This window comes from Tachyglossus aculeatus, chromosome X3 (genome assembly GCF_015852505.1).
Source record: "Tachyglossus aculeatus isolate mTacAcu1 chromosome X3, mTacAcu1.pri, whole genome shotgun sequence".
Lineage (NCBI taxonomy): Eukaryota > Metazoa > Chordata > Mammalia > Monotremata > Tachyglossidae > Tachyglossus > Tachyglossus aculeatus.
The window spans coordinates 14598247-14625562 of NC_052099.1; the positions used below are offsets into that span (position 1 = coordinate 14598247).

Sequence of the window (27316 nt, forward strand, 5' to 3'; positions counted from 1 at the left end):
GGCATTCCAGGCCAGGGGGAGGACGTGGGCCAGGGGTCGACGATGGGACAGGTGAGAACGAGGCACAGTGAGGAGGTTAGCGGCAGAGGAGCGGAGGGTGCAGGCTGGGCTGTAGAAGGAAAGAAGGGAGGTGAGGTAGGAGGGGGTGAGGTGATGGACAGCCTTGAAGCTGAGAGTGAGGAGTTTTTGCCTGATGCATAGGTTGATTGGTAGCCACTGGAGATTTTTGAGGAGGGGAGTAACATGCCCAGAGCGTTTCTGCACAAAGATGATCCGGGCAGCAGCGTGAAGTATAGATTGAAGTGGTGAGAGACAGGAGGATGGGAAATCAAAGAGGAGGCTGATGCAGTAATCCAGTCGGGATAGGATGAGAGATTGAACCAGTAGGGTAGTGGTTTGGATGGAGAGGAAAGGGCAGATCTTGGAAATGTTGCAGAGGTGAGAGCAGCAGGTTTTGGTGACGGGTTGGATGTGAGGGGTGAACGAGAGAGCAGAGTCGAGGATTAGCCAGGGAATTAGCCAGGGAAGGCTTCCTGGAGGAGATGTGATTTTAGTAGGGCTTAGAAGATGAGGGAGAATGGAGGACTGTTAGATATGAAGGGAGAAGGAGGTACTTCTGGGCAGGAGGGAGGAAGTGAGCAAGGGGTCATTGGCAAGAGAGATGAGAGGCACAGTGAGTGGATTGGTATCAGAGGAGTGAAGCCTGGGGCTGGATTGTAGTGGGAGAGGGGTGAGGATAGGTAGAGGGGGAGAGAGCTGTTTGAGTGCCTTAAAGTCCTTGTAAAGGAGTTTCTGTTTGATGCGGAGATGGGTAGGCCACCACGGAATAATTTTAAGGGGTGTGGAGGTGCACTTAGAGCAACCTTTTAGGTAAATGATGTGGGTAGCAGAGTGAAATATAGACTGGAAGTGGGAGAGACTGGAGGCAGGGAGGTCAGTGAGGAGGTTGATTCAATAGTCAAGGCAGGATGCAATAAGGGGTTGGACCAGGATGGTAGCAGTTTGGATGGAGAGGAAGAGGCAGATTCTGGAGATGTGATGATAAAACCAGCAGGATTTGGTGACAGATTGAATGGGTGGGTTGAAGGAGGGAGAAAAGTCAAGGATAATGCCAAGGTTGCAAGCTTGTGAGACAGGGAGGGCGTTGGTGTTGGGAACAGTGATGGGAAAGTCGGCTGGGAGAAGAGGGTGTTGGAAAAAAGATGAGAAGTTCAGCTTTGGAAATGATGAGTTTGAGATGATGGTGGGAGGGATATCCAGGAAGGGATGTTCAGAAGCCAAGAGGAAATGTGTGGTTACAGACAGAGGGGGAGGTTAAAAGCTGGAGATGAAGAGTGGGGAATCAACCATGCAGAGGAAGTAGTTGAAGCCCGAGAGGTGGATGTAAATGGAAAATTGAAGGGGGCCCAGAACAGAGCTTTGAGAGACCCAATCAGGTGCGATGGCCTGTTTCAGACTTGAAACCACCAGACGTGATCTCCCTAAAATTGCCCCTACTCCTTTCCAGTCCCTCCCTCCTCCTGCCCCTTCTTCAACTCTCCCATCTTTCCCAGCAGTACGTCAAGTGTAGACCACCCACCTCCTCTCAAAATCCACCCCCTCCACCTGCACCTCTGACCCCATCTCTTTGCACCTTATCAAAGCACTTGCCCCCTCCTTTCTTCCCTCCCTGACCATCATCTTCAACTGTTCACTCTCCAACGGCTTCTTCCCCACTGCTTTCAAATGACAGACGTTAATATAAATAAAATTACAGATGTGTCCATAAATGTTGTGGGGCTCGGAGGGGGGATGAATAAAGGGAACGAGTCAGGGCGACACAGAAAGGAGTTGAAGAAAAGGAAAAAAGCCTGAGTCAGGGATGGTCCCTTGGAGGAAATGTGCCTTCAGTAAGACTTTGAAGTCGAGAAGAGAAATTGTCTGTCAGATATTGAGACAGAGGGTGTTCTAGGCCAGAGGCAGGACATGGGCGAGAGGTCAGCAACAAGATAGATGAGATAGAGGTATAGTGAGTAGGTTAGCATTAGAGGAGCGAAGTATGTGGGCTGGTTTGTAGTAGAGGATGGAATAGAGGCCATTGGATTTGGCAAGAAGGAGATCATCGGTGACCTTTGAGAGGGCGGTTTCTGAGAAGTTAAGGGGATGGAAGCCAGGTTGGAGGGGGTCAAGGAGAAAATTGGAGGAGAGGAACTTTAGACAGTACACAGTGGGTGTATCAAACCTTTGAAAGGAATTTGTAAAAAAAAAAAAATTCAGAAAACCACCCCAAGATATCCAATGAGACTTCTGAGGAGATCTTCCTATTCCTGCAAGTACCCAGGGGAAAAAAACCCCAAAAACCTCTTGAAATAAAATGACATATGTCTCCAAATCTCCAAGTTCTCCTCATAAACTGTTTTTGTGGGACTCAAAGGAGCAACAATTGTTTTGTAAATGCTCCGCAGATTGCTCAGAGTGCTTGGCTGGTGCAGCTTCTCTTTGCCATTTTTGTTTTTCTACTTGGGGGTCTTAGTATTTGAAGGTTAATATTGTTTCAAGGCTAACATTCACTGAAGAGATGCCCATTAGAGTCTTTTGTCCTTTACCTCCCCAGTGCTGTAATTAGTATGTAGGAAATGAAAAGGCTTTTCATAATTTTTGCTTTCCCTTGCTTGTTATCAGAGATATTTGCACTTAACCCAGCCATCCACAAAAGTACTTACTAAGTGCTGACTGCATACAAAGCACCACAGTAGGAACTCTATTGTTGACCATAATCTCCCAGCAGATTCTCTCTTCTAATCCTAACAGTGCCCAAACAGAAGAGCTGAAATGTTCACAGGCTTCTGGAGAGCAAAAAGGCAATCCTGGAGTTCCAGGCATTTTCCCCATCCTTAATCAGGCAATCCACAAGCAGCCTCCTGTGGGGTCTATCCCAGGAAAACTGAGGTTGAATAATTTGCCAAGGACAATTGGCAAATTGATGGCCCAGCAGTTCAGGCTAGGATCAAAACCTAGAGCCCAATATTAGGGCTTTCATGTCATCCACTAGCACCAATTTATTACTCTCCTCTAATTACGGTCACTTCAGGAAGCAGAGACATGGTCAGTAAAAACAAGCATTAACCTAGAAAGGAAAGGAAAAATGCCAACAAAACATCCATTTGGAGAGCAATCCTTGCACATGGTTAAATTGCTGAAATGGTCAAGTTCATAAGGACATGATTGATCTTAATTTGCGAAAATAGAGAGGTTTTAGCACACAGTTGATTTTGGCCCGCAGTTACTGTTCTAATGGAACTGTGGTCTCTAGGACAGTCTAGGAGTGTATATTTAGCTTCCAGAAATATATATAAAATCCCAGCTCTGCCACTTGTCTGCTGTGTGACTTTGGGCAAGTCACTTCCTTTCTCTGTGCCTCAGTTCCCTCAGCTGTAAAATGGGGATTAAGACTGTGAGCCCCAAGTGGGATAGGGACTGTGTCCAACCCGGTTTGCTTGAATCCACCCCAGCTTTTAGAACAGTATCTGGGATATGATAATAATAATAATAATGTTGGTATTTGTTAAGCACTTACTATGTGCCAAACACTGTTCTAAGCGCTGGAGAGGGTACAAGGTGATCAGGTTGTCCCCCGGGGGGGCTTCCAGTCTTAATCCCCATTTTCCAGTTGAGGTAACTGAGGCACAGAGAAGTGAAGTGATTTGCCCAAAGTCACACAGCTGACAAGTGGCAGAGCTGGGATTTGAACCCATGACCTCTGACTCCAAAGCCCATGCTCTTTCCACTGAGCCACGCTGCTTAGTAAGTGCTTAACAAATGCCACAATTATTATTTGTTGGTTTTTATAATCGATTCTTACCTGGGCTCAAAATATTTCAGAAAATGGTCTCTGAATAAGCCCCTCCCTGCTCTAGACTGTGAGCTCACTGTGGGCAGGGAACGTGTCTACCAAGTCTATTATTTTGTATTCTCCCAAGCGCTTAGTACAGAGCTCTTCACACAGTAAGCATGCAATAAATGTGACTGAATCATTGAATTGAATCATTTAATCTTCAAATATTAAAATAGGACAGGTCGCTTAATTTTATTTGAACCCAATTTGAACTGTCATTTGGGGGTAGCCTCCAGGGGATTCTAGCAGTAGACAAGGAGGGCTTTTTTGTTTCGGCCTTTTGTCCCTTTTTAAGTTAAGACTTATTCAAAGCACTGTACTAAGTGCTTGGGAAAGTTCAATGCAACGGTGAAGAGTGACAATCCCTGCCCACAGCGAGCTCGCTAGGAGTCATCCCAAGAACAGCGCTTGGCACATAGTAAGAGCTTAACAAATACCATTATTATTATTATTATTATCTGGTACCTCCTGGACTTCCTGTTGCCCCTCCCCTCTTCCCTTGAGGGTAATAATAATAATAATGTTGGTATTTGTTAAGCACTTACTATGTGCCAAGCACTGTTCTAAGTGCTGGGGTAGATACAAGGTAATCAGGTTGTCCCACGTGGGGCTCACAGTCTTCATCCCCATTTTACAGATGAGGGAACTGAGGCCCAGAGAAGTTAAGTGACTTGCCCAAGGTCACACAGCTGACAAGTGGCAGAGCCGGGATTAGAACCCAGGACCTCTGGCTCCCAAATCCGTGCTCTTTGCCAGCTTCCATCTTCTTCAGTCTGACCCATTCAGCCGTCTCAGCTATCCAGATCTGTTTACTATTGATGCCTTTGCTAGCTCTCTGCTAATCAAGGGGTCACTTCTCCCACAACATCACTACCTAGGTGGACTAAACAATTCAAAAGGAAGAAGTTCATGAGCATGCGCAATTCGACAACTTGGCTAGATTGGTATTCACTGTGAATACATAGTGAAACAAAATGGACTGGTTGTTTTAGACACTAAATAGCTAAGTCAATCAAGCAATCAGTGGCATTTATTGAGACTGTATCAAGCCCTTGGGAGGGTGCAATACAATTGAGTTGGTAGACATGATCCCTGCCCTCTGCCATTTCATAGAAATATACAGGTTTCTGAATCCTACATTAGGGGGTGGGTATATATATATATTTTTTTTTTACCAAGCAGGCAAACACTAGAGTAACAGGATACGTCAGGATTAGGCAAATAAAATATTTTGGCCGGAAGACCACTCTTTTAATTTTGAAGGGAGGGGAGGGTGGGCACACATCATTAGGGTGAAGATAAGGGGGAGGGAAGGGACTTTGCTAGGCATTGGCTCCTTCCTGGTCCTGAGCCAGCTACAGATTCATTCAGCAATCCCTGCACCCTGCCGCTCCGAGGATCGCGGTGTGCACGGCTGTTGCCTCTAGTTCAACCTGCTCACAACTAGTTCAGAGATAGAGAGGGCAGTAGCTTCTGTGAACAGAGTCATAGCCTGGGTTCCATCTTGTGGGTTGTATTAAATCAACTGGCAGGCCCAGTTCGGGCCTGTGGGCTGATTTCGCCCACTTGTAGAATCCGCAGAGGGAAGCTGAAGGGACATTCCAAAGTGAAATCTAAGAGAGCTGTCAGTAACCTGCTTGTATTGGAATCTGACAGAAATGGAACACCAAACCAAAAGGAAGAAAAAGAAGGACATTCACATGTAACTGGAGCGTTGGGCTGTACTTTACATTTCTACTTGGATGTCCCACTGACACCTCAAACTTAATATGTCCAAAACAGAACTCTTCATCTTCCCACCCAAATCCTGTCCTCCCACTGACTTTCCCATTACCGTAGACAGCACCATTATCCTCTCTGTCTCGAGTCCATAAACTTGGCATATGCTCGACTCATCGCTTTCATTCTACCCACAAATTCAATCTGTCACCAAATCCTGTTGGTTCTAAAATCCACTCTTTCCTCTCCATCCAAACTGCTACTGGGTTGGTCCAAGCACTTATCCCATTCCACCTTTCTATAGTATTTGTTTAGTGCTTACTATGTGTCAAACACTATTCTAAGCACTGGGGTAGATACAAGTTAATTTGGTCGGACATAGTCCCTATTGCGCACGGGGCTCACAATCTAAGTAGGAGGAAAGAGTTGAGGAAACTGAGGCACGGAGAAGTTAAGTGACTTGCCCAAGGTCACACAGCAAGCAATTGGCAGAGCCAAGATTAGAACCCAGGTCCTTCTGACTTCCAGGCCTGTGCTCTCTCCACTAGGCCACACTGCTTCCCAAGACTACATCTCTGCCCCTGCTCTCTCTCCCTCCCTTCAGGCTCATGTCTCCTCCTGCCTTAAAGACATCTCCATCTGGATGTCTGCCCGCCATCTAAAACTCAATATGTCCAAGACTGAACTCCTTGTCTTCCCTCCCAAACCCTGCCCTCTCCCTGACTTTCCCATCACTGTTGACGGCACTACCATCCTTCCCGTCTCACAAGCCCGTAACCTCGGTGTCATCCTTGACTCCACTCTCTCGTTCACCCCTCACATCCAATCCGTCACCAAAACCTGCCGCTCTCACCTCGGCAACTTCGCCAAGATCCGCCCTGTCCTCTCCATCCAAACCGCTACCCTGCCGGTTCAATCTCTCATCCTTTCCTGACTGGATTACTGTATCAGCCTCCTCTCTGATTTCCCATCCTCCTGTCTCTCCCCACTTCAATCTATACTTCATGCTGCTGCCCGGATCATCTTTGTGCAGAAACGCTCTGGGCATGTTATTCCCCTCCTCAAAAATCTCCAGTGGCTACCAATCAACCTACGCATCAGGCAAAAACTCCTCACTCTCGGCTTCAAGGCTGTCCATCACCTCGCCCCCTCCTACCTCACCTCCCTTCTCTCCTTCTCCAGCCCAGCCCGCATCCTCCGGTCCTCTGCCACTAATCTCCTCACCGTGCCTTGTTCTTGCCTGTCCCGCTGTCGACCCCCAGCCCACATCACCCCCCTGGCCTGGAATGCCCTCCCTCTGCACATCTGCCAAGCTAGCTCTCTTCCTCCCTTCAAAGCCCTGCTGAGAGCTCACCTCCTCCAGGAGGCTTTCCCAAACTGAGCCCCCTCCTTCCTTTCCCCCTCCTTCCCCTCCCCACAGTACCTGTATATATGTTTGTACAGATTTATTACTCTATTTTACTTGTACATATTTACTATTCTATTTATTTTATTTTGTTAATATGTTTTGTTGTCTGTCTCCCCCTTCTAGACTGTGAGCCCGCTGTTGGGTGGGGACCGTCTCTATATGTTGCCAACTTGTACTTCCCAAGCGTTTAGTACGGTGCTCTGCATACAGTAAGCGCTCAATAAATATGATTGAATGAATGAATGAATATCGACTACTGCATCAGCCTCCTTGATGGCCTCCCTGCCTCCTGCCTCTTTCCATTCCAGTACTTGCTTTGCTCTGCGGCCTGGATCATTTTAATACAAAAACATTCGGCCCATGTCTCCCCACTCCTCAAGAACCTCCAGTGGTTGCCCATCCACCTCCACATCAAACAGATTTCCTACTAAAACCCAGTTCTTTTACTTCGCTCCTCTAACACCAAACTACTCACTGTATTTTGATCTTGTCTACCTCCCTGACTATCCCTCCCCCATTTTCTACCTCTGGCCTAGGAGTCCTTCCTCCTTCACATCTGACACTTCATATCTGACACATCACTCTCCCCGCCTTCTAAAAATCACATCTCTTCCAAGAGGCCGTCCTTCACTCAGCCCTCATTTCTCCCAATTCCTCTCCCTCCTGCATCACCCTTTCATTTGGATTTGTACCCTTTGAACACTTGATACTCACCCCACCCTCAGCTCAACACTTATGTGCATCTCTGTAGCTTATTTTAATGTCTGTCTCCCCCTCTAGACCTTAAACTCTCTGTGGGAAGGGAACACGTCTACCAACTCTATATCTTGTACTCTCCCAAGTTCCTAGTACAGTGCTCTACACGCAGTAAGCACTCAATAAATATGATTGATTGATTAATTACTGTGAGAGCATCACTCCATCCATAATAACCGCTCAGACATCTAAACAGGAGGGCCAATGGCCCATCATTTATAGGGTATCACTTTCAAGATCTTACCTGATGTGCCCACCAGACCATCAAGTATGAGAAAATGGCTATCCAGGTGATGGATCCGAAGAATGAGATAGGAAAAAACTTCCTTGATGACTGAAAGAGAAATGGTCAGAAGTAGTATATCAAACTGTGTAGTTACCAGTCATGAGAAAAAACATCCTAAAAGAACTAACCAAGATATTGTTTTAAACAGCAGATTAAAAATAATTATCCTGCATCCTTGGATGTACATGTTGACAGAGAAAGGCCAACTCAGACTAAGCCCAATTTTTTCTCATCTCCCCTTCTGTGTCACCCTGACTTGCTCCCTTTCCTATTCTCCCCATCCCCACAGTACTTATGTATAGATCTGTAATTTTATTTATTTGTAATGATGTTTGTCTCCCTGCACCCGCCACCCCCCCCCCCCCCGAATGCGAGCTCTTTGTGGGCGGGTAATGTCACTTTTCATTGTTGTATTGTACTTTCCCAAGCACTTAGTGCAGTGCTCTGCACACAGTAGGCGCTTAATAAATACGGTCGAATGAATGAATGAAAGTGACGTGGAGGTAAAGAACTCTTTTCTACAGTGCCCACTACTGCACGTAGCTATGCAAAATTACCCATAAACTAAGCTACTTGAACTCGGTTAGCATTGGCATCAGGACTGGAAGATATTGATGTAAAAATGTGTACAATAGCCCAGTCAGAATGGCCAGCATGCAATACTAGAAAACTTTTACACAATGAATCATGCCTAATTCTCTATTTTGTCCAGCAGTCTGAGTATTTTGGTGCTCATAACTTTAAGCAAATTCTACTTCTAACAACAACAGAGGCAGACTATTTGAAATTGGCTCGATTTACCTCAAAACCTGTAAGGCAAAACATGACATGTTTGAGCCAGTATTGCTAATTGGACCACAGGGAGGAGAATTCCTTGATAACACCTGCACTTTTGCTGTACCCTGTAGATGCCCCCTTTCGGGCAGCGAAGGCTAATTTTAGAGCATGCAAAAATGACCATGTACTTTTGGCAGATGGCCTTTTGTAGCAAATATTTCTAGAAAATACTTTTCCTTTGTTAAGGCACACAATTTTGCCTAGAGAAACAAATCTCGGTGAGGTGGATGAAAGCCATCTCAATTGTTTTAAGTATCATCCTTGGGTAATTACGTAGAGCACCTCTGCTTGTTTTGATGAGCAGATTATTGAAAAAGAAAGATTCACCAATTCACTATAACCCCTTTGAAATCTGGTAACAAGGACCCAAGTCTCCACCCAAAGAAGATTTGCTCCCTCCACTAATTTAGCCATTTGATCATACACATTAATCAGCAACTGAAGAACTGAATTAAAATTCAGAGGACCCACTTAATTTAATCTTGCTGTTTGCTAGAATTTATCAGCAAAGCTCCTCAGAGCTACCTTTCCAGTTGATTTAAGTGAGGGCTCAGTTAGTCCACTTTACCGAGGAACTGGAACCAGGATAACATTCTAGATAGCTAATGGGGTAGCTAAGCAGACCTAAACTACGTGACAGTAGTCGCCCCAAAACGTCTCTAGGTCTTCAAGAGGAAATACTTTATAGAAGGGAATAATTCCCATTGAATGCATCAAATCTTTTTTAATGAACTGTGGAGCTAGAACTTTACTCTTCTGAGTGGAGATGCTTACTTTCTCTTTGGGGAAAACACCCTTGAAGGTTTCGTGGCTCTTTTCACTAGGCCATGAAGCCACGTGGCCTAAAAGAAAGAGCATGGGCCTGAGTGTCAGGGGACCTGGGTTCCAATCCCAGCTCTGTCACATGTCTGCTTTGTGACCTTGGGTGGGTCACTTGACTTCTCTATGCCTCAGTTTCCTCATCTGTAAAATGGGGATTAAGACTGTGAGTCCTGTGTGGGACAGGGACTGTGTCCAAGCCGAATACCTTGTGTCTACCTCAGCACTTAGTACAGTGCCTGGTATGTAGTAAGTGCTTAACAAATACAAAAAAAAAATCTCATCTGGAGAATTGAGTTCAGAGCATCCTAACCCTGCAAATCCATGTCACTAAGAATTCATTTAGATTTCAAAGGCAAAGCCCCTAATCAGCTGGACCTCTCATCTCTTTTTTCTGTTTATCGACCACACGTGGTCAGGACAACAGTGACACTAATTCTTTGGTCTTTCCCCCAGTATATCTCCTGTAAACTGTAAACTTCCTGTAGTCTGTAAACTCCTTGTGGGCTGAGATCGCATCTACTAACTCTGTTGTACTTTCTCAAGCTCTTAATACAGTGCACTGAACACAGTAAAAGCTCATTAAATACCACTGATTGATATAAAGCTATACTTGTGCGTGGGGACCACTTCAATGGACTGAGCTGGAAGTGAATTCTAATCCCGGTTTTGCCGCCTGCCTGCTGTTTTAACCTTGTGAAAGTTACTTAATTTCTCTGTGCCTCATTTACTTCACTTGTAAGAAGGGGATTAAATACCTGTTCTCTCGTCTACTTAGTCTGAGAGCCCCATGTGGGAAGGGATTGCATCTGACTTGATTATCTTGTCCCTAACCCAATGTTTAGTGCAGTGCCTGGTACAGAGTAAGTGATTAACAAATACTTCAATTATTATTATTAAATGAGGGCTAGCTGTAGGGGGTCCAGTGATGATACTCATGAATACTGGACGCACTTTTATCGATGCTTTCCGTCGCCGGACCAGACAGGGATTAGACCAGCTGAAAACTGGACCGCTAAACTCCCTCGGTAGCTGCCATTTCAGTTCAGTCAGCTTATTTCTGACCTCTTCTTTGTGAAGAAGTGGACATAGAAATCCAAATGAAATGAGCGGCAACAGCTAACCATAGCAAATAGTAAGAATGAATACTTGTCTGCGGGAGCCAAATTCAAACCCTAAATTATATTATTGGAAAAGCTCGCTTTTAGTGATGAACACAAATAGAGCCTTCCTGTCCCCAAAATGTAAGCCAAAGACTCAGTGCCTCAATAACCCTATCCGTACAAAGGGAAAAAGCCTTTCTTGCCAACTCTCTGGAGAATGAAAAAGCAAATGTTCAACTATTGCAGTTTCTGATTGGGTAAGAGTGAACATTAGGTAAATTGGATTCTCCTTGGAAACATGGGAGGAAACGCAAACACACATTCCAAACCCGTAAAAGAATTATAAGGAAATGTTCATATAGAAGCTTATTTATAAAAATGTATTTATCCTTAAGTAGCAGGGGGCATTCTAAGCTTATTACCATCACTGTTGGTTAGGTTGTTACCAAATACCACAACGCAATAGCACCAAGTCAGTCTTACATAGACTTCCTCATTGCGCCTCCCCCCAGCCGCCACCCAGTCACTGAAAATCCACAAGAAACTAAATGAATCCAAGGCTGAATTAGTTTTACAACCATGTTTCACATCCCCAACAGCACCTGCACACTTGGAGGATATATAGTACTAGATTGTTTTTAGGGAGAAAGATTCTGATATCCCCCAACTGATCATCTTTGTAGATGCTCTTTAAAATTTAAACAAAAGCTCTATGGTGAGAAATTTCCAGGAAAGATTGGGATCTTTTGACAGTTTTGGTCTCAGAATTTTGAAAGCAATGTGGAGACCCCTGAGAGGGCCCGGAGAAGAGCCACAAGAAGGATGAAAGGGAGGGAAAATAGGTCCAATAGGGAGAAAAGAAGGGCAAGGGGTTGCTCAGCCTGGAGCAGAGGAATCTAGGAGTGACCAGGCACTTACCCAATGGCGCAGTGGCTTTTGCTTCACTTCTGGACAAAGCACGCTGCGCATGATGCTCCTTCCTGTCAAGGTAAGGCCCACTCCCTCGCTACCCCGACCCCACCTCACCCAACCCTACCCAGCCTGCTTCTTCTGCTCTGCCCTCTGTGCTCTTCACAACACCCCTTCCCCATTGCTCCTGCCATCCCTGCGGTATCCCAGGTGCCTCTCTCCCCCTCCCCCTGTGGATTTCCTGTCCCCTCCCTCTACACCCTAAATTTGCTTGCCAAGTTGTCTGACTTACACCGCCTGCTGCAGTGCGTGAGGAGGCCTGGAAAGGAACTGCCATGGCCTGATTTTCCCTCATCCTGCCCTGCTCCATCCCAGACTACCTAAACTTGACTGAAAACCAGGGAAGGAGGCAGCGGTGGGGCCACTAAGTTTAACAAAAAGTTTTCGAAAAGAAAAATTGGGACCAGTGACAGGTGTTGACTAGTCTAGTGTGGGTGGGGGACAAACACAGAGGGGCTATGGGGAGTCATTTGTTTGAGATACAGGGACGGGGAGCAGTAAAGCTATTTGACTCAGGCCAGGAAGGCCAGCACCATTGTCTTTACGTTATGCCACCCTCTCTTTTAAAGTATATTTGAGTCTTAACAGGGTGGACACCAACCATGTACACTCAAAGGTTATGTAGACTCTCAATGTGTGATCCTGAAGTGTATCTGTGAAAACACCTCCATCTTGAGGGGGTGCGGGGGAAGCGGGTAAAAGAAAGAAAATTGAAGCTCTGATGGTTCTCAGTGATTTATCTGAGATAACAAATTGAATAGGACCAGAGCTGAATACAGAATTTAGGCTTCCTGTGCTCCTTTCCTTGTCCCAATGATATCTTAACATCTCTCCTTCCTCTAAATTCTACAAGAGGTCAACTTTTCAAACAGATTCTCAATTTTCCGATGAACCTTTGGAAGTGTTGAAAAAATCTGAGAAAACTTAGTATTCCCAATATTCAAGGTGTGGTCAGGCGAGTGCCACATTATCCCAGCTAGTTCATACTAGTTCTAAGATGAGAGGGACCTTAAAGTGTGGTCTAATGAAAAGAACATGGGGAGAAGAGTCATGGAAGCCAGAAATCGAGTCCCAGCTCTGCCACTAGCCTATTGTGAAACTTTGGACAAATCACTTCACCGCTCTGGGCTCCAGTTTCCTCATCTGAAATATGGGGAGAGTAGGCAACATGACCTAGTGAAAAGAGCATGTGACCAGGAGTCAGAAGACATGGGTTCCAGTCCAGGTTTGGCCAGTGGCCTACTATGTGACTTTGGGCAAGTCACATAACTGCCTCAGTTTCCTCATCTGTAAAATGGGAAGATACCTACTCTTCCTACTTTGTAGACTGTGAGGCCTATATGGTACAGAGACTTTGTCTGATCTGATTGTCTTGTTTCTCACTCAGTGCTTGGCACAGAGTAAACACTTCATAAATACCATGATTATACTAACGATAATAAAAAATGATAATAAAAAAGGCTGTTCACCTAAGAACAGAATGATGTAGTGGATAGAGCATGGGACTGGGAGACAGAAGGTCATGGGTTCTATTTCCAGCTCTGCCTGCTGTGTGACTTTGGGCAAGTCACTTCACTTTTCTGTGCCTCAGTTACCTCATCTGTAAAATGGAGAATGAGACTGTGAGCCTCACGTGGGACAGGGATTGTGCCTACCTTGAGTTGCTTGTATCCACCCCAGTGCTTAGTACAGTGCCTGGTACATAGTAAGTGCTTAACAAATACCATTGTTATTATTATTATTAGAATTGGCAGTTAAAGAAAAAAATATTTTCTACTTTCACAGAGAATATTTTCACAGAGAAGCAGCGTGGCTCAGTGGAAAGAGCCTGGGCTTTGGAGTCAGAGGTCATGGGTTCAAATCCTGGCTTTGCCAATAGCCAGCTGTGTGACTTTGGGCAAGTCACTTAACTTCTCTGGACCTCAGTTACCTCATCTGTAAAATGGGGATTAAGACTGTGAGCCCCCCGTGGGACAACCTGATCACCTTGTAACCTCCCCAGAGCTTAGAACAGTGCTTTGCACATAGTAAGCGCTCAATAAATGCTATCATTATTATTATTACTTGTCCCTCATAAATTCCTACTGATTTTGAAGAGGTGTCTATAATAATATTAATACTACTACTAATAATGGTATTTGTTAGGCCATCAATGGTACTTATTGAGTACTTACTATGTACAGAACACTGTACTAAGCGCTTGGGTGAGTACAATACAAGAAAGTAGGGAGATGTGATCCTCTAGACTGTAAGTCTAAGGGGGAGGGAGAACAGGCATTTATTCCCCATTTTACTGGTGAAGAAACTGAAGCACAGAGAAGATCAATGACTTGCCCAAGGTCAGACAGCAGGCAAGTGGCAGAGCCGGGATTAGAACCCAGGCCTCCTAACTCCCAGGCCTATGTCTATCTATGTTCTATCCACTAGGCCATACTATTTGATTGAGTCACAAAAGTGTTAAAAAGTGCTCATGTTTCCAGTTACCGAGATTCCTTATTGATACTACAGTTACCCGTAAATTCTGCCGTTCAAAATGAGGTTATTGTTGGTAGATCCTGGTTGTCGGAACATCCAAAACCCTACTGGAGGCAGAACCGAGATCAATGGAATCAACCTACTACCATTCATCCATTCAATCGAATTTATTGAGCACTTACTGGGTGAAAAGCACTGTACTAAGTGCTTAGCACCATACCAGGGACCTGCATTTCCCAGATTTATCTGCAAGACAGGCAGAATCTTTTAAATAAGAGGCAACCTTGGCTGGCTCACTCCCTTCTTTCCTACTGGCATATACTCTTGTAGCTCTGCTGAGCGACCTGCCCCATTTTCTGACTTGGAAGTATGGTGCACATGCTCAAAACTTGGTCCATCTCAGAAAGTTAGGTTATTGATTTATAATAATAGTTTGAATGTATACTGAAGCATTGGAGTGTGTAGCCATTTGTATTTGCCTTAGGTTTTCCCCTTTCCTCTCCCTGTGCATTAAACTAAACTTCTGGATTTAAGTTTTGAATGCTTGGCAAACGTCTGGGAGCGCCAGGAACTTTTTAGATCCTGCTCTCTATTGTGACTGTGATTTAGGGGAATTAGCATAGGGCTAGGAATCAGGAGAACTGGGTTTGAACCTGGGGCAAGTCACTTAACTTCTCTGTGGCTCAGTTTCTTCACCTGTAAAATGGGGAATAAATACCAGTTCTCCCTCCCCCTTAGACTGTGAGCCCTGTATGGGAGAGGGGTCGGTTGTGATCTTATTATCTTGTACTACCCCAGGAGGGCTTAGCACAATACTTGGCACACAGTAATAGATATCACAATGATTATCAGTAGTAGTAACTGCAGTCCCGTGGCTTAGAACAGTGATCTGAGACAGCTTAACATGTTGGCTGCTGTGGGGTTCGCTGGTATGTCAGTTTTAAGTAAAGCGATATGTGACTAATTGGTGGTTCACGGTCCCTAAAGATTTAACATCAACATTGCTTCTCAGCAGCCAACAAGAACTTGGAACTCAACAGCTAGCTTAGATTAAAAAAAAAATAGAGTCCCTGCTAACCCAATCCAATTGGGCAATTATCTATCTCTCCAAGGTGGCCATATTCAATTTTGTTCCCTGATTCAAACATTTGGATATCAGCGCTAACCTCAATCCTAAATGGTTGTTAGTCCTTGAGCTCTCCCAGAAAGATACATTAACTATCACTTTACTTCCAGCAGACTTGAAGACAGAGTTAGGAAACAAGAGGGCACCAAGCACAGTGCCAAGTAGAAAGTTTGTAAGGCTTTTGGAGTTGGACCTACCTCAGAAGACACGCCCCGTTTCTTGAGTAATTTCACCAGCTTCACCTACGAACCATACTAAACATCAAATGTCAGGACAAGATTACCAACAGGGAGGTCCTGGAAAGCAGTCAGCTCACCAACGCTGAAACAACGCTCACGGCAATACAGTTCCACTGGGAAATACATATGTGGAGAATTGATGACAGCAGGATTCGGAAGCAGCTGCTGTGTGGTGGATGAACGGAAACGGGGTACATGCAAGCGAAGGGGGCAGAATACACAATTGAGAGGCATAGTGAAACACGGTCTCCTCAAATAATTTGACAGAACAGTGGGTTATTGGGAGACCTACAGACCACTCTGTTGGACAGCAATTGGGAGAGGCGTTGCTTTCCTCAGACAAAGCCTTCACAAAGATCAAGACAATCAAGAGGCAGGCTCAAAAATAGAGACAAGTTCTGTCTGGCACAAATCCATTAGTGGAGCAAGTGTAAATACAGAGTGGACTGTCAGTCTAATACTGGTCCTGCCAGTTCCCATTCACACACATTGATAAGATTTTATCAGCAGTAGCATCCTCTATGAAAATGAAGGACAGCTATACATATACATCCCAAGGAGTGATTTAGTACTAAGAAAAAGCTGGCTTTTCTATGACATTCCTTCCCTTTTTTACCTGCAAACTTCAACATTGATAAATGCTTTTTTTTAAAAAAAATCTATGGATTGATTATATTTTAAAAATAAAACATTAATTAAAAATGGAAAAATGAAGTACATACTAATTACTGGAATTGGAAGCATGTGTAACAATAAATATTGCTATATCATTTGCATGTAGATGATGTATTTATTCTGAAGCTATCTTTATACACCAAAAATAATATTGTCCTAATAATTACTGTCAGAGCTTTGGATGTTTTCTCTTTGGAAATTCACAAGCTTCTAGGAACACACAGAGCTATCCGTTTTAAAAACCTCTGTAAAAGAGATCCAGTTAAGACTATCAAATAACAATGCTCTCTCTGTCCCACCTTTCCTGAAAATGACACTTCACGGGGCTTTGTTACATTACAAATGTTTTCTTTAGAGAGAATATTTTACCCAGTTTACCATTAGTCATGCTACACCTATGACACATTAAGGCAAATCTAATTAAAATACTGCTTTTTCAGTATAATCAGAATTCCATTTCTCGAAAGCTTTTCCGCAGTGCCTAAATCACTCCTTGAAAGTTAACTTATAGTTAAGAACTGATAAGTGAATTGGCACTGAAGCTAGCTTTGATAATGAAAAACTTGAATAACCAAACAAAACAGTCTGGCCACCTTGGGGTGATGGGTGATTGCTCAATTTGATTCAGATAATGGATTTTCTTTTTTTTTTCTTAGTCCAAGCCACCCTCAGTTTGAATAATAGATTGTGTCTGGAACCTAAATGAAATGACATGGAAATCAAATTTTAACTACGTTTTTAAGTGCGAGGATCTTCGATGGTTATATATAGGTGAACCCCACGGTACAATGGAGGTATGCTCCTTGAAAATGTGGTTGTATCGTGAGGTAAAGTTCCCATAGACACAGAAGTTATGATTAGGATCCATTCCAGAATCACTGGAAAAGCAGTATGACATTCTTTTACATGCTATTTATTGTAATGATAAAAATCACTAAACTATTGTTTAATATTTATTCAAGTAATTCAAAGCAAACATCACACAATTAGATAAGTTAATTGTAAAATGATTATTAGTCTTTGCAAGAGGCTGTGGAAATAGTAGCTTATTTTCCCAATTGTGGTAGGGGTTTTCAACTTTCAAGGAGACTTTGTCCAACCTGGGTTGAATAGCAGTCTTCTACTTTTCTTCATGGAGTACCTCATAGCTGGTTAACCCTTTTTTAGCAACTCTGCTTTGAACTCCTCTCTCCATTAAGGTTTTTTTCAGTCACTTTTATAAGTTGACCCACTTTTTTGAAAACTCTTTGCCAAGATTTGAACTGACAGTGGAGAAACCATAACTACTACTTCATCGGTTATAGCCTCTTGCAGAGACGCATTGGACTGTTGTAGTTCAATGAGGTCTCTGCCAGACGATTCCTCTGAATGAGATGTAGTTAACTCGCTGGCATCTGCATCGTCTGTTTCTAAATTAAGTTGGCTACCCAGTTCAACAACCTCTTTGGTTATCTGCTCAGAGGTCTCTTCATCTCAGGCCAATGATCACCAACGTTATTCACCACATTCCAGATATTATAGCCCTTTCAGAATTCTTTAAGAGCTGAAACAGCTTTGTTCTCTTGCTGCAATTGCCTGGGTCACTGTGCTATGTGCATAATAAGGCCTGAAGCTCACAATCCCTGCTGGTCCATAGCTGAAGAAAAGAGGTGGGGTTTGGGGGAAGAAACACCTCTTCATCTTCTGGACCTAAGTCACCTATAGGCTGAGGGTGGCCCGGTGCATTTTCCAACAACAGCAGAACTTTAAAAGACAAATTCTTTTTGATAAATATTCCTTTACTGCTAGAACAAATTCACTGCAATGTTAGACTTGGAATAAGGTTCCAGCCACCCAAATGTTATGACTGAATCTCCAAATGACAGATGACAAAGTCTTGACCGTTTCCTTGAAAGTGCTAGAGTCCTCTGAATGGTATCCACGGAGGTGGCTGAGGTTGGTGTCAGCTGTTGCATTGCCAAAAAGGAGCAGGGTAAGCCTGTCCTTTGCTCGCCAATGATTTGGGCCAGTCTTCTCGTCTTTAGCAAGGAAAGTTGTGGCTTGCATTTTCTTCCAGAACAATCCTGTTTCATCAGCATTAAGAACTTGACGAGCCCTCTCCCAGGCCTCCGCCACCTTTAGACCAAGCCAAGCCCTCTCTGGTCCATTCCTGGGCCTACGGCGTTGGCCGGAGTAGTGAGGTGGGATCTGCAGGCCAAGGAAGGGGAAGGGAAGGGGCAGGGACCACAGCAGCGGTGAGTGCTGCTAAGTTTAAAATAGGAACAAAAAAGCCAGTTATGATGGCTTTGTGCCCAGTGGAGGTACCTGGGAAATGGAGAAAAGCAGGGGTGTGGGGGTGGGTGGGGAACGAAACCTCCAGGACCCAGGAAGTGTGGGGATATGGGTTAAGGGGTGGAAGGGATTTACTCACCTGCTGTGCTTGCCTGAAACACTGAAGCTGGTCGGGTTTATGCAAGAGCAAGGCATCAAATGATACAAGAATGATAAGAGCTATTTCTCTGGATTGGTTATATTGCAACCTGGAGTATGCCTGTATCTATCATTAGAACTAGCCTTCACTCCTTGTTTCACTCACTCACTCACACGCACACACACATACACACACACACACACAGAGATTTGTTTCTAGATTAATTTGATTTCTTCTGATACAATACTAGGGGTGCAAGCTAGAGGTCTGAGTTGTAGCAAGACTGCTTAGATAACCCCATAATTCAATTCACAATTTTATGCACCAATGAAGGACAAGAAGAGCATGAATTCATGTAATCCACTATAGACAACCCTCAAAACGGATTTTATTTAAGTTACGACCTCCTATCCACTAAATCTCTCCTTAGAGTAGCTCCCCAATCCTTCAATCTGTGAGGTCACTTCCCAGGTTTGTTAGGACAATCTCCAGAGGAGCAAGAGACCATCAGCCACACAATTCTGTTGATAAGAGGCAACAAACTCAAAACAGAGTTCCCCTTTATCTTCCCTGCCCATCCTCTGGGAAGGTGCTATTGAGGAGTGAAATGGCAAAAAAAAAGCAAAAACCCCAACAACAACAAAAAAATTGCCATCAGGAGTTGACGTGAGGTATCTGGATAATGAGACCCTAAATAATTGAGAGTTGGTCATTTACCACACCATTTTAATAGCTCACATATCCTCAACATTTCTAGCAAGAGGTAGGGGGTCGGTTTTTCTTTTATTACCCAAGGAGAGAAAAGGAGTGAGACAGAGTTACTCTTTGAGGCCAGGGGATGTATATCTTGCTTCTGTTATACTCAGAATAGTGCTTTGAACTAAGTGCTCATTAATAAATACCACTCATCGAGCATAACTTTCTAAAGTCAGTGGCTAAATTTTCCAAGATATAGACAACATTTATATGAAAAAAAACAAAAATCCTAATCCAAATATTTAATGTGGCAAGCAGAAGCAGCCTTGCTTGCAACCCGAAAGAAGAGGGATTTGCAATTAGTTCCTTTTGTTGTCATTTTCCTAGATTAGCTGAAAATGATTTGTTTGAGCCTGTGTAGACATGGATCTTTAGTCAGTCAATCCAATAAGTGGTATTTATCGAGTGCCATCTGGGTACAAAGCACTGTACTAACTCTTGGGAAAGTACAACAGAAAAAAGCCGCATGTTCCCTGTCCTCACAATCTAAAGTGGGAGACGGACAAAAATTATTCATAAATAGTGTGTGTGTAGGAGAATTTAACAGGAAGTAGAACAAAGTATATCGAGATAAAATAGCACAATAAGTAATTGAATATGCAAATGAAAGTCTAAATACATTGCCTACATGCTGAGGAGAGGAATCAAAATCAGTAAGTGCTATGGGTGGTGGATGAGTGTCTGTAACTAGGGTGGTGTGAATTATTCTGGGAAGATTTCCTGAGGAGGTAGGATCTCAGAAAGGCTTTGAAGATGTGAAGAGTTTGAGGGGACGGAGGCGGAAGAATTGAAAGCAATGTGATTACCTAACTGCGTGCCAGAGGGTGTTACCAGATGGGTTGAATATTCTGCCTAAACGTCCACCAGCTGCCTGGGGCTTTTTGCTACTCCTTTCACTTACTGCCAATTTGCCTGAACCCTGGGGGTGCCAGGAGAATGGGAAGACAGAGTGGAGCTGTCATTCTGATAGACACACCGATGACTGGGTTTCTAGCGTGGGACCAGTGGTATATTCCTCCAAAGACAATACTCATTACTTTATAGTGTCTCTGTGCAAAAGTTTATTGGATATCTACCTAGTGTGAGATTTGCCTCTGGCAAATTCAGCTCAATCATGGAACTTAATCTGGAAAAATTCCCTCAAAAAATAAACTTGTGCCTTGTGGACTTGTCCAGTGGCATGTATTTCTTAATTCCCTTTCTTAACCATTTCATATAGCCCACAGGATGCATCCTAAAAAAAGTCAGCTAAGTTTATCTACCTGTGTACTAGGAAACCAGGAAATTTACCTAGCTGCCATTGGCCTAGGATACGATTAGTTCCTCTTGGAGGAACAGAGCAGAAAAGTTCTGCTGTTGTAAAGAACAAAACAAGGCTCCAGTTTGGAGTTTTTCCTCTGAACTGTTAATCCACTGCTTAGTCAGAAAGACCTGTCATTTGAGATAACAGCGATTGATCCTGCCTTCCATTTTTTTTTAATCAGTCCCTGGGTATGTTTTTTATGACCTCCCAGATTCCAATCTATTTTTCTGAAACTGAAAATTCTAATTTTTTTTTGAGAGATTTTAACCTTCATCGGAAACTCTAGAAACACCAGAAATGAGGCAGGCTGAGTGTGATGATCACTTCAAACTGTTCCTACCCTGCCTTACTCCCAGGCATGACTTGGATTTGGAATCTTCTGCAACCTTTTCTGACCTGTGGACAGACTCCTCCACCTGCCCTGATTATCTTCTGGTTCTATTTGTTGGAAGCTGCTTGGTCCCAGGGCTGTGTTGTTTAAAACACTGTCAAACTCTTCTCTGAAGGCTATCTTAACCAACCTGGCAGGAGGCTTCATTGGTACAGAGGACTGGTATATGACCTCTATGTACTGAAAGGTTTGGGAGCGCAATTTAGACTGTGAACTCCACATCATTGCATAGGCAGAGGATAAACTGAGAATGAGCCAAGGAGCCTCCAAAGTAAGCAAACAAGTTTTCATTAAGGGCAGTAAGATGCAATGCTGATCTCTGTTTAGGGAAATAGACAGGAAGCTCTAGGATTTCTTCTTTTACCTATCCTCTGACTATCCTGAGAATAACAATTCCTTTGTACAGACCCAATTCGCTTTGGCCATGCAAGGCAACCTCTTCTAAGATAGCTTTCTCTCTAAAAAGGCAAGGCTCTCCTAGGGGGACAGAACAGGGAGTGAGACTTGGGATAAATTAAGCACACTTGTGAGAGAGATGTTTCACTCTCAATTCCTGTCCCAAAGAAAACAAACGAGCAAAAGGGAAAAGAGTAAATGATGAGGAGGATGGGCATACCTTTATAAGTTTTATGTGAAGACTGTGCAAACTCATTTTAACCCACACCACACTACCAGAAGGCTTACTCACAGTTTTTCGAACATCTGGCAGGGTAATCCACAATGGAAACACAATTGGGAAAACTATAAGGAATGTTATCTGTTTGCGGGTAGTGGTAGGCCAGGCCAGGCTGAGTGGTTGGTCTTCATCTTCTTCACCAGCATCTGAAGTCTGCCGGGAAAATCAAATGAGCAGCACGGTAAGAATGGAGCCTAAAACAAGGCGATTATCAAACAGTCCAAATTAAGACCCTCTTGGAGACACTTCAGTTATTTATCATGTGATTTATCATTCAGATTTAGAGAATTGTAGTCTTTGTACTGGCAACCTGCAATAAATTAGAAAATTAGATAAAATACAGAAATCTACAAGAGTAGGAAGTGGTATCATAAAATAGCCTTTTTTGAAGCTACTCAAGACATACACTTCCCCAAGAAGGCAATTTCACTGAAAAAGGTGGGTCTTGGACTGTGTCCTGATGGCTACTCTGGTTATTATTCGGTAAATGACTTCCTGAAGACAGGTGATTAGAACATGTTGCGGTGAGTTACAAGTACAGTTTTAGTGCACTAAACAGAGCTTCAGTGGCCTGAATGAGTTACTGAAACGTCCAAAGGTACCTACCTAACTTAGAAACAGTTTGTAGTATAAACACTGAAGGATCCTGGTCTCATGAATGAGTCTGCACAAGGCAAATTGCATGGCAGATTGAAATGATACACACACACACATACACACACACACACATATGAAAAAGTGAATGGAAATGTGTTTCTTTAGAGTTTTCAAGATAATGAGAGCTTGCTATCTAGAATTTTTGGTTACAATTTAGATAAGATTGTGTGCCTTGGAAAAATGCGGGCGAAGTTTGCCATTAGATTCTGTCCTCTTTCCAGCCTTTTGATTTGTCCAGAGGTCTGCATGATTGACAACTGCTGACTAGGGACCAAGCTGATAGCATGCTTGAATTTTGGGGACTGCCCTACAATTACTCTTTGCTGATCAGGTGGATCGAAGCAACATTTTAAAAGGAAGTTTCTCTCCTCAAACTAACCTTGCCTCATCGTCTAGTGTGTCCTGAGATTTTCTAGATAAACTCACCCATATCTGGGAGGTATCAGTTGGATTTGCTGGGCGCAGTTCTTCTGATGTCCCTCACCTTCATCATGTAAAGCCTTCCTTCTGCACAGGCATAGGTGTATTGAGATATTTATGCTAATTTTAAAATTATTTGGCTTTTTTTCTTTTGTTTCTCTTAAAGGTTGACATAACACACTACTAATAAATGAAGTTACTGAATACCAAGTAACTCATTCTTAAGAGTTGGAATTCACTGAAATACAATTACTGACTCTCAATCAAGATCAGCCTACAGGAACTTGTCTCTCAGATTCAGTTTTCTCTTGGTTAGAGGACTCCATGAAATTTCAAGTAGGAAAGGGAAATGCCATATCAGAGTTCACATTTATTCTGAGGATCTGATTGTGGCATTTATTCCCTTAGTCCGTAACAAAAACACATAGGTTGAAGGAAGTGATTTGTTAACCTAGAAAAGGAAACAAATTCACCAACCCTCTCTGCATGGGGCAGAACTAATAGTTGAAAAACCTTTAGTGAATCCTTGTGTTTCTTAGCAGTCCTAAGGATAGTCCATATGTTGGTCAGCTGATATTAGAAAGACTGAATCGTATCCTTGGGTACAGTTTTTATAATAATAATAATGATGGCATTTGTTAAGTGCTTACTATGTGCAAAGCATTGTTCTAAGCACTGGGGAGGATAAAAGGTGATCAGTTTGTCCCACGGGGGGGTCCCAGTCTTAATCCCCATTATAGGTAACTGAGGCACAGAGAAGCTAAGTGACTTGCCGAAGGTCACATAGCTGACAATTGGCGGAGCTGGGATTTGAACCCATGACCTCTGACTCCCAAGCCTGTGCTCTTTCCACTGAGCCACGCTGCTTCTCAACATGAGAGGACTCAACCGTTACCTTGAGTGGATGCAGACAGGGTATTTTTGTCTGGAGACTGGGTCCTTATCCAATTGGGCCAGGAATCCTAAGATTGATATTTGCTTCCCAGAGGGGCTAGGCGATCTGCATTACCCCCAGCTTACTTCCACCCTACCTCGCTCAGGGATTGATGGAGGCAACCGGGAAGGTTGGGCATGGGATGGGGATAAGAGTTGGGGCTGGAAAAGCCTAAAATTCCCACTTTACATCATGGTATCTGGGCTAGGACTTACACTCCGTTTTGCTACGATGCATATTTTTACTAAGTGTTTTGGCTAGAATGTTGTTAGAGTCCCATTATAGGACAAACCTTCCCTTAGTTCCTTGCTTAGTTATGGCATACCATAGTTTCGGAAGCAACTGCTTGTGTTCATGAGCACGCTGTTGGAAAGGATGAGTACCATAACACGAGTTTTCCTTAATGTGGGGTTTTGCAAGAATGCAACTGCATCTATAACTATACCTACATCTATCTATATAAACTGAGTGCATTTTTTTCCAAAACTGCTCATCCTGTCCACATGGTACAAATTCCACTTATGCCACCTTGGTAACAGATATTAGATTGGCCCCTTGTGGATTTGAATGAGAAAATGGAATTTTCTATACTGTAGGAAAATTCCTTTTAAAGATTATGCCTGCCCAAATAGGGGTCCTAAAAAGCAGAAGCAAAAGCCGGGTGAGAAAATATAGATTTTGTTGAATTTAACTACTTCATAACATTAAATACCAGTGGTTTATGTTTCTTAAGAAGGACACCAGGGAATATTGCAGTTTAAGATTTCAGTTGATCGTTTAACAATCAGAGCTATTTGTATTAATTTAGGCCACATATTTGTTATTATATAAGTTTTCAGGATTTACAGTTTTGTCTCTAAGCAAACTGCTAATTAATAGTCTTTACTGCATATCTACTATGTGCTGAGCATGATACTAAATGATCGGGAGAGATTAATAGGGAGAAGAGCAGGGATCCGAGTCTGCTTACCCTATTGTATTCTCTCAAGTGCTTAGTACAAGTGATCTGCATACAGAAAACACTCAGTAAATATCATTGATCGACTGATAAAAGACCTAATTGCTGTTTTCAAGGAGTAAACATTCTAAGGGTGAAGAAGGACAGATAGGAGGAAGAAGTGACTGGAAAGATGGATAGGTGAATAAGTAAGTGCTTCAATTCTACAGCATGTAATCGATATGTACAAAAGTGCTGCAGGTGGCTGTGAATCCTTAAGTGCTGAGATGGTGCAAAAGTACTGAGGAAAAATTAATTAGAGAAAGCCTCTTGGAAGAAATGAGATTTCGGGAGGACTTTCACTGTTTATCATTTATCCTAATTTATCAAGCATAAGTAAACACCAGAAAAAAACATTTTTTGATAACTCGTTCTCTCCAAAAAAGCAGAATATTTGGGCTCTCCATATGTGGTCACTTGTAAAGCACAGTGCCAGGTGAGATATACTTTAGAATTCTGAGGCCCAGCATCTGCAGATTCACCTACACAGTGAGAAGGAGGGGACAGATTCTCATTCCATAGCAGTAGTCGTTGGATTCCAAAAGACCTAGGAAAAAAAAGTCTAATAGTCTCCACAATACACAAAATTTTCCCCAGATGTAAGAAGATGGTGAACTGAAGATATTTCAGGCTTCAACAGAGTAAGGGACTTCTAACAATTAGTTGCCCAGAGACTGTCAGCCTTAGAGCTATTGTCAGGCAGTTTTTTGCCATGACAAAAATATCTTAAAGAAACTCAAAAGACATTAGAGTTTCTTGCTCAGCTGCCTAAGGAGACAGAGGCACAGCACCTCATTCTCTCCATCCTTGATGCGAGTAGGCTGCTGGGAGGACCGTGCAGGTGCCAGTATTCACAAAGGCCCTTCGTTTATGGTCACTAAACCAGTTCCTTTCATGTCAGTGACAGTGAAATGATATAGATGCTGGGGACCTAGCTTAGAAATAATGACGAGGGAGGTAAAAGTCTGAGTACGAAAGAAGCCAAATGCTGCCTAGGCAACTCTGGATGCTTCTGTGTCACCCTAACCTGTTCATTTTGCTCTTCCCCCTCCTCCCAGCCCCAAGCCACTTATGTACATATCTGTAATTTTATATATTTGTATTGATGTGTCTCCCCCACTCTAGACTGTAAACTCGCTGTGGGCAGGGAATGTGACTTTTTATTGTCGTACTCTCCCAAGCACTTAGTATAGTGCTGTGCATACAGTAAGCACTCAATAAATACAATTGAATAAATGAATGACAGACTTCAGTGAACATCTACTTCATGCAGCTCCGAGTAACTGGCTACTAAATGTTGTTTTAAAGGATTGGCTGTTATTTGAGTGCTCTCTCTCTCTGTGTGAGGCCTACTTTACTCTGCTCTTGTAAGGTTCTGCTGGATTCATTTTGGGCTGGTTATTGGGAGCAGATGCATATAGCAGGGGGTCAAGTGGAGAGCAAAGACAAATATGGAAGATTTGGAAAATAGGACTTGAGGAAAAATTTAAATGAGTAGGGTTATTTAGAAATTAAGTCTGAGAGGATACTGACACAAGTCAGCCAGTACATAAAGGACTGCTATATGGGCAATGGTGATAACTGTTCTCCCTCTTCCCTGAGGATGGAATAAAGGGAAATAGATTTACATTGCAATAGGAATCATTTCCTGTCTCAGGGTCGCACTTGGAGAGTTTCCAGTACTGTACCAAGTGTCGACTACCAGAGGGAGAGTCAAGCAGAGGCCTAATCATTCCACTCCTAGCGTGGGCAGTGGCTAGCGAGTGGAAGGCAATCTGCTAGAAGTCAAAACTCTCTGTGCTGGGCAGCAGCGGTATCGGAGAGAGTCGAGGGCAGAGACTCAGGTTTACTGCGTGGATGGAGGCAGTGGTAAACCACTTCTGTATTTTTACTGAGAAAACTCTATGGATGCACTACTAGAACGATTGCAGATGGAGGTGGGGTGTTTTGGGAGAGATGTGTCCATGGTGTCGCTATGGGTTGCAGATGACTCAACAGCACAAGACAAGATGAGGAGTGATTTCATTTAGATATAGGGAAGAACTTCGTGACTTTAAAGGTTATAAGATACTGGAATAGGTTGCCAAGAGAGGTTGAATAGTGTTTTACACTGGCTATTAGTGAAAAGTCCTTTAGTTGTCAATTGCTTAGAGTAAAACATATAAAATAATCCTCAAATAATCCTTTAATGAAAATGGGGCAACACATAAAATGAGGCAATGAAGACTTCAATTGTACACATGCCTGAAAGTTCCTGATGTGCAGTGAGTTTTTAAAAAAATCCTCGAGGCATGCTACTTCTCAAACCATGCCACCTCAGGTGACCCTAAAGCCATTGCTCAGAAGGTCATTCTGGAAGCTCCTTGGTGGTTATTTATGTCCTCTGGATTTTCCACTATGATCCTCTGAAAGAGCATTACAGAATACACCAAGGATTGTTCTCCCTGCTATTGTTTCCAAATGAAAACCTAGGAACAGGATTGGGC

General features: G+C 43.3%; 1 protein-coding gene across 5 annotated transcripts in view; it reads right to left on the reverse strand.

The window, feature by feature from the left end:
- The window catches only part of SLC24A2 (solute carrier family 24 member 2), a 272635-nt gene that overhangs the window by 6895 nt on the left and 238424 nt on the right, over positions 1–27316 (reverse strand). For all 5 annotated transcript variants that reach the window (XM_038770489.1, XM_038770492.1, XM_038770490.1 and 2 more), the window contains 2 exons: positions 21835–21975; positions 8002–8091 (listed from right to left, as the gene is read on the reverse strand). In XM_038770489.1, coding sequence (XP_038626417.1) covers positions 8002–8091; positions 21835–21975 — 231 coding nt within the window. The remainder of the gene's footprint in view (positions 1–8001; positions 8092–21834; positions 21976–27316) is intronic.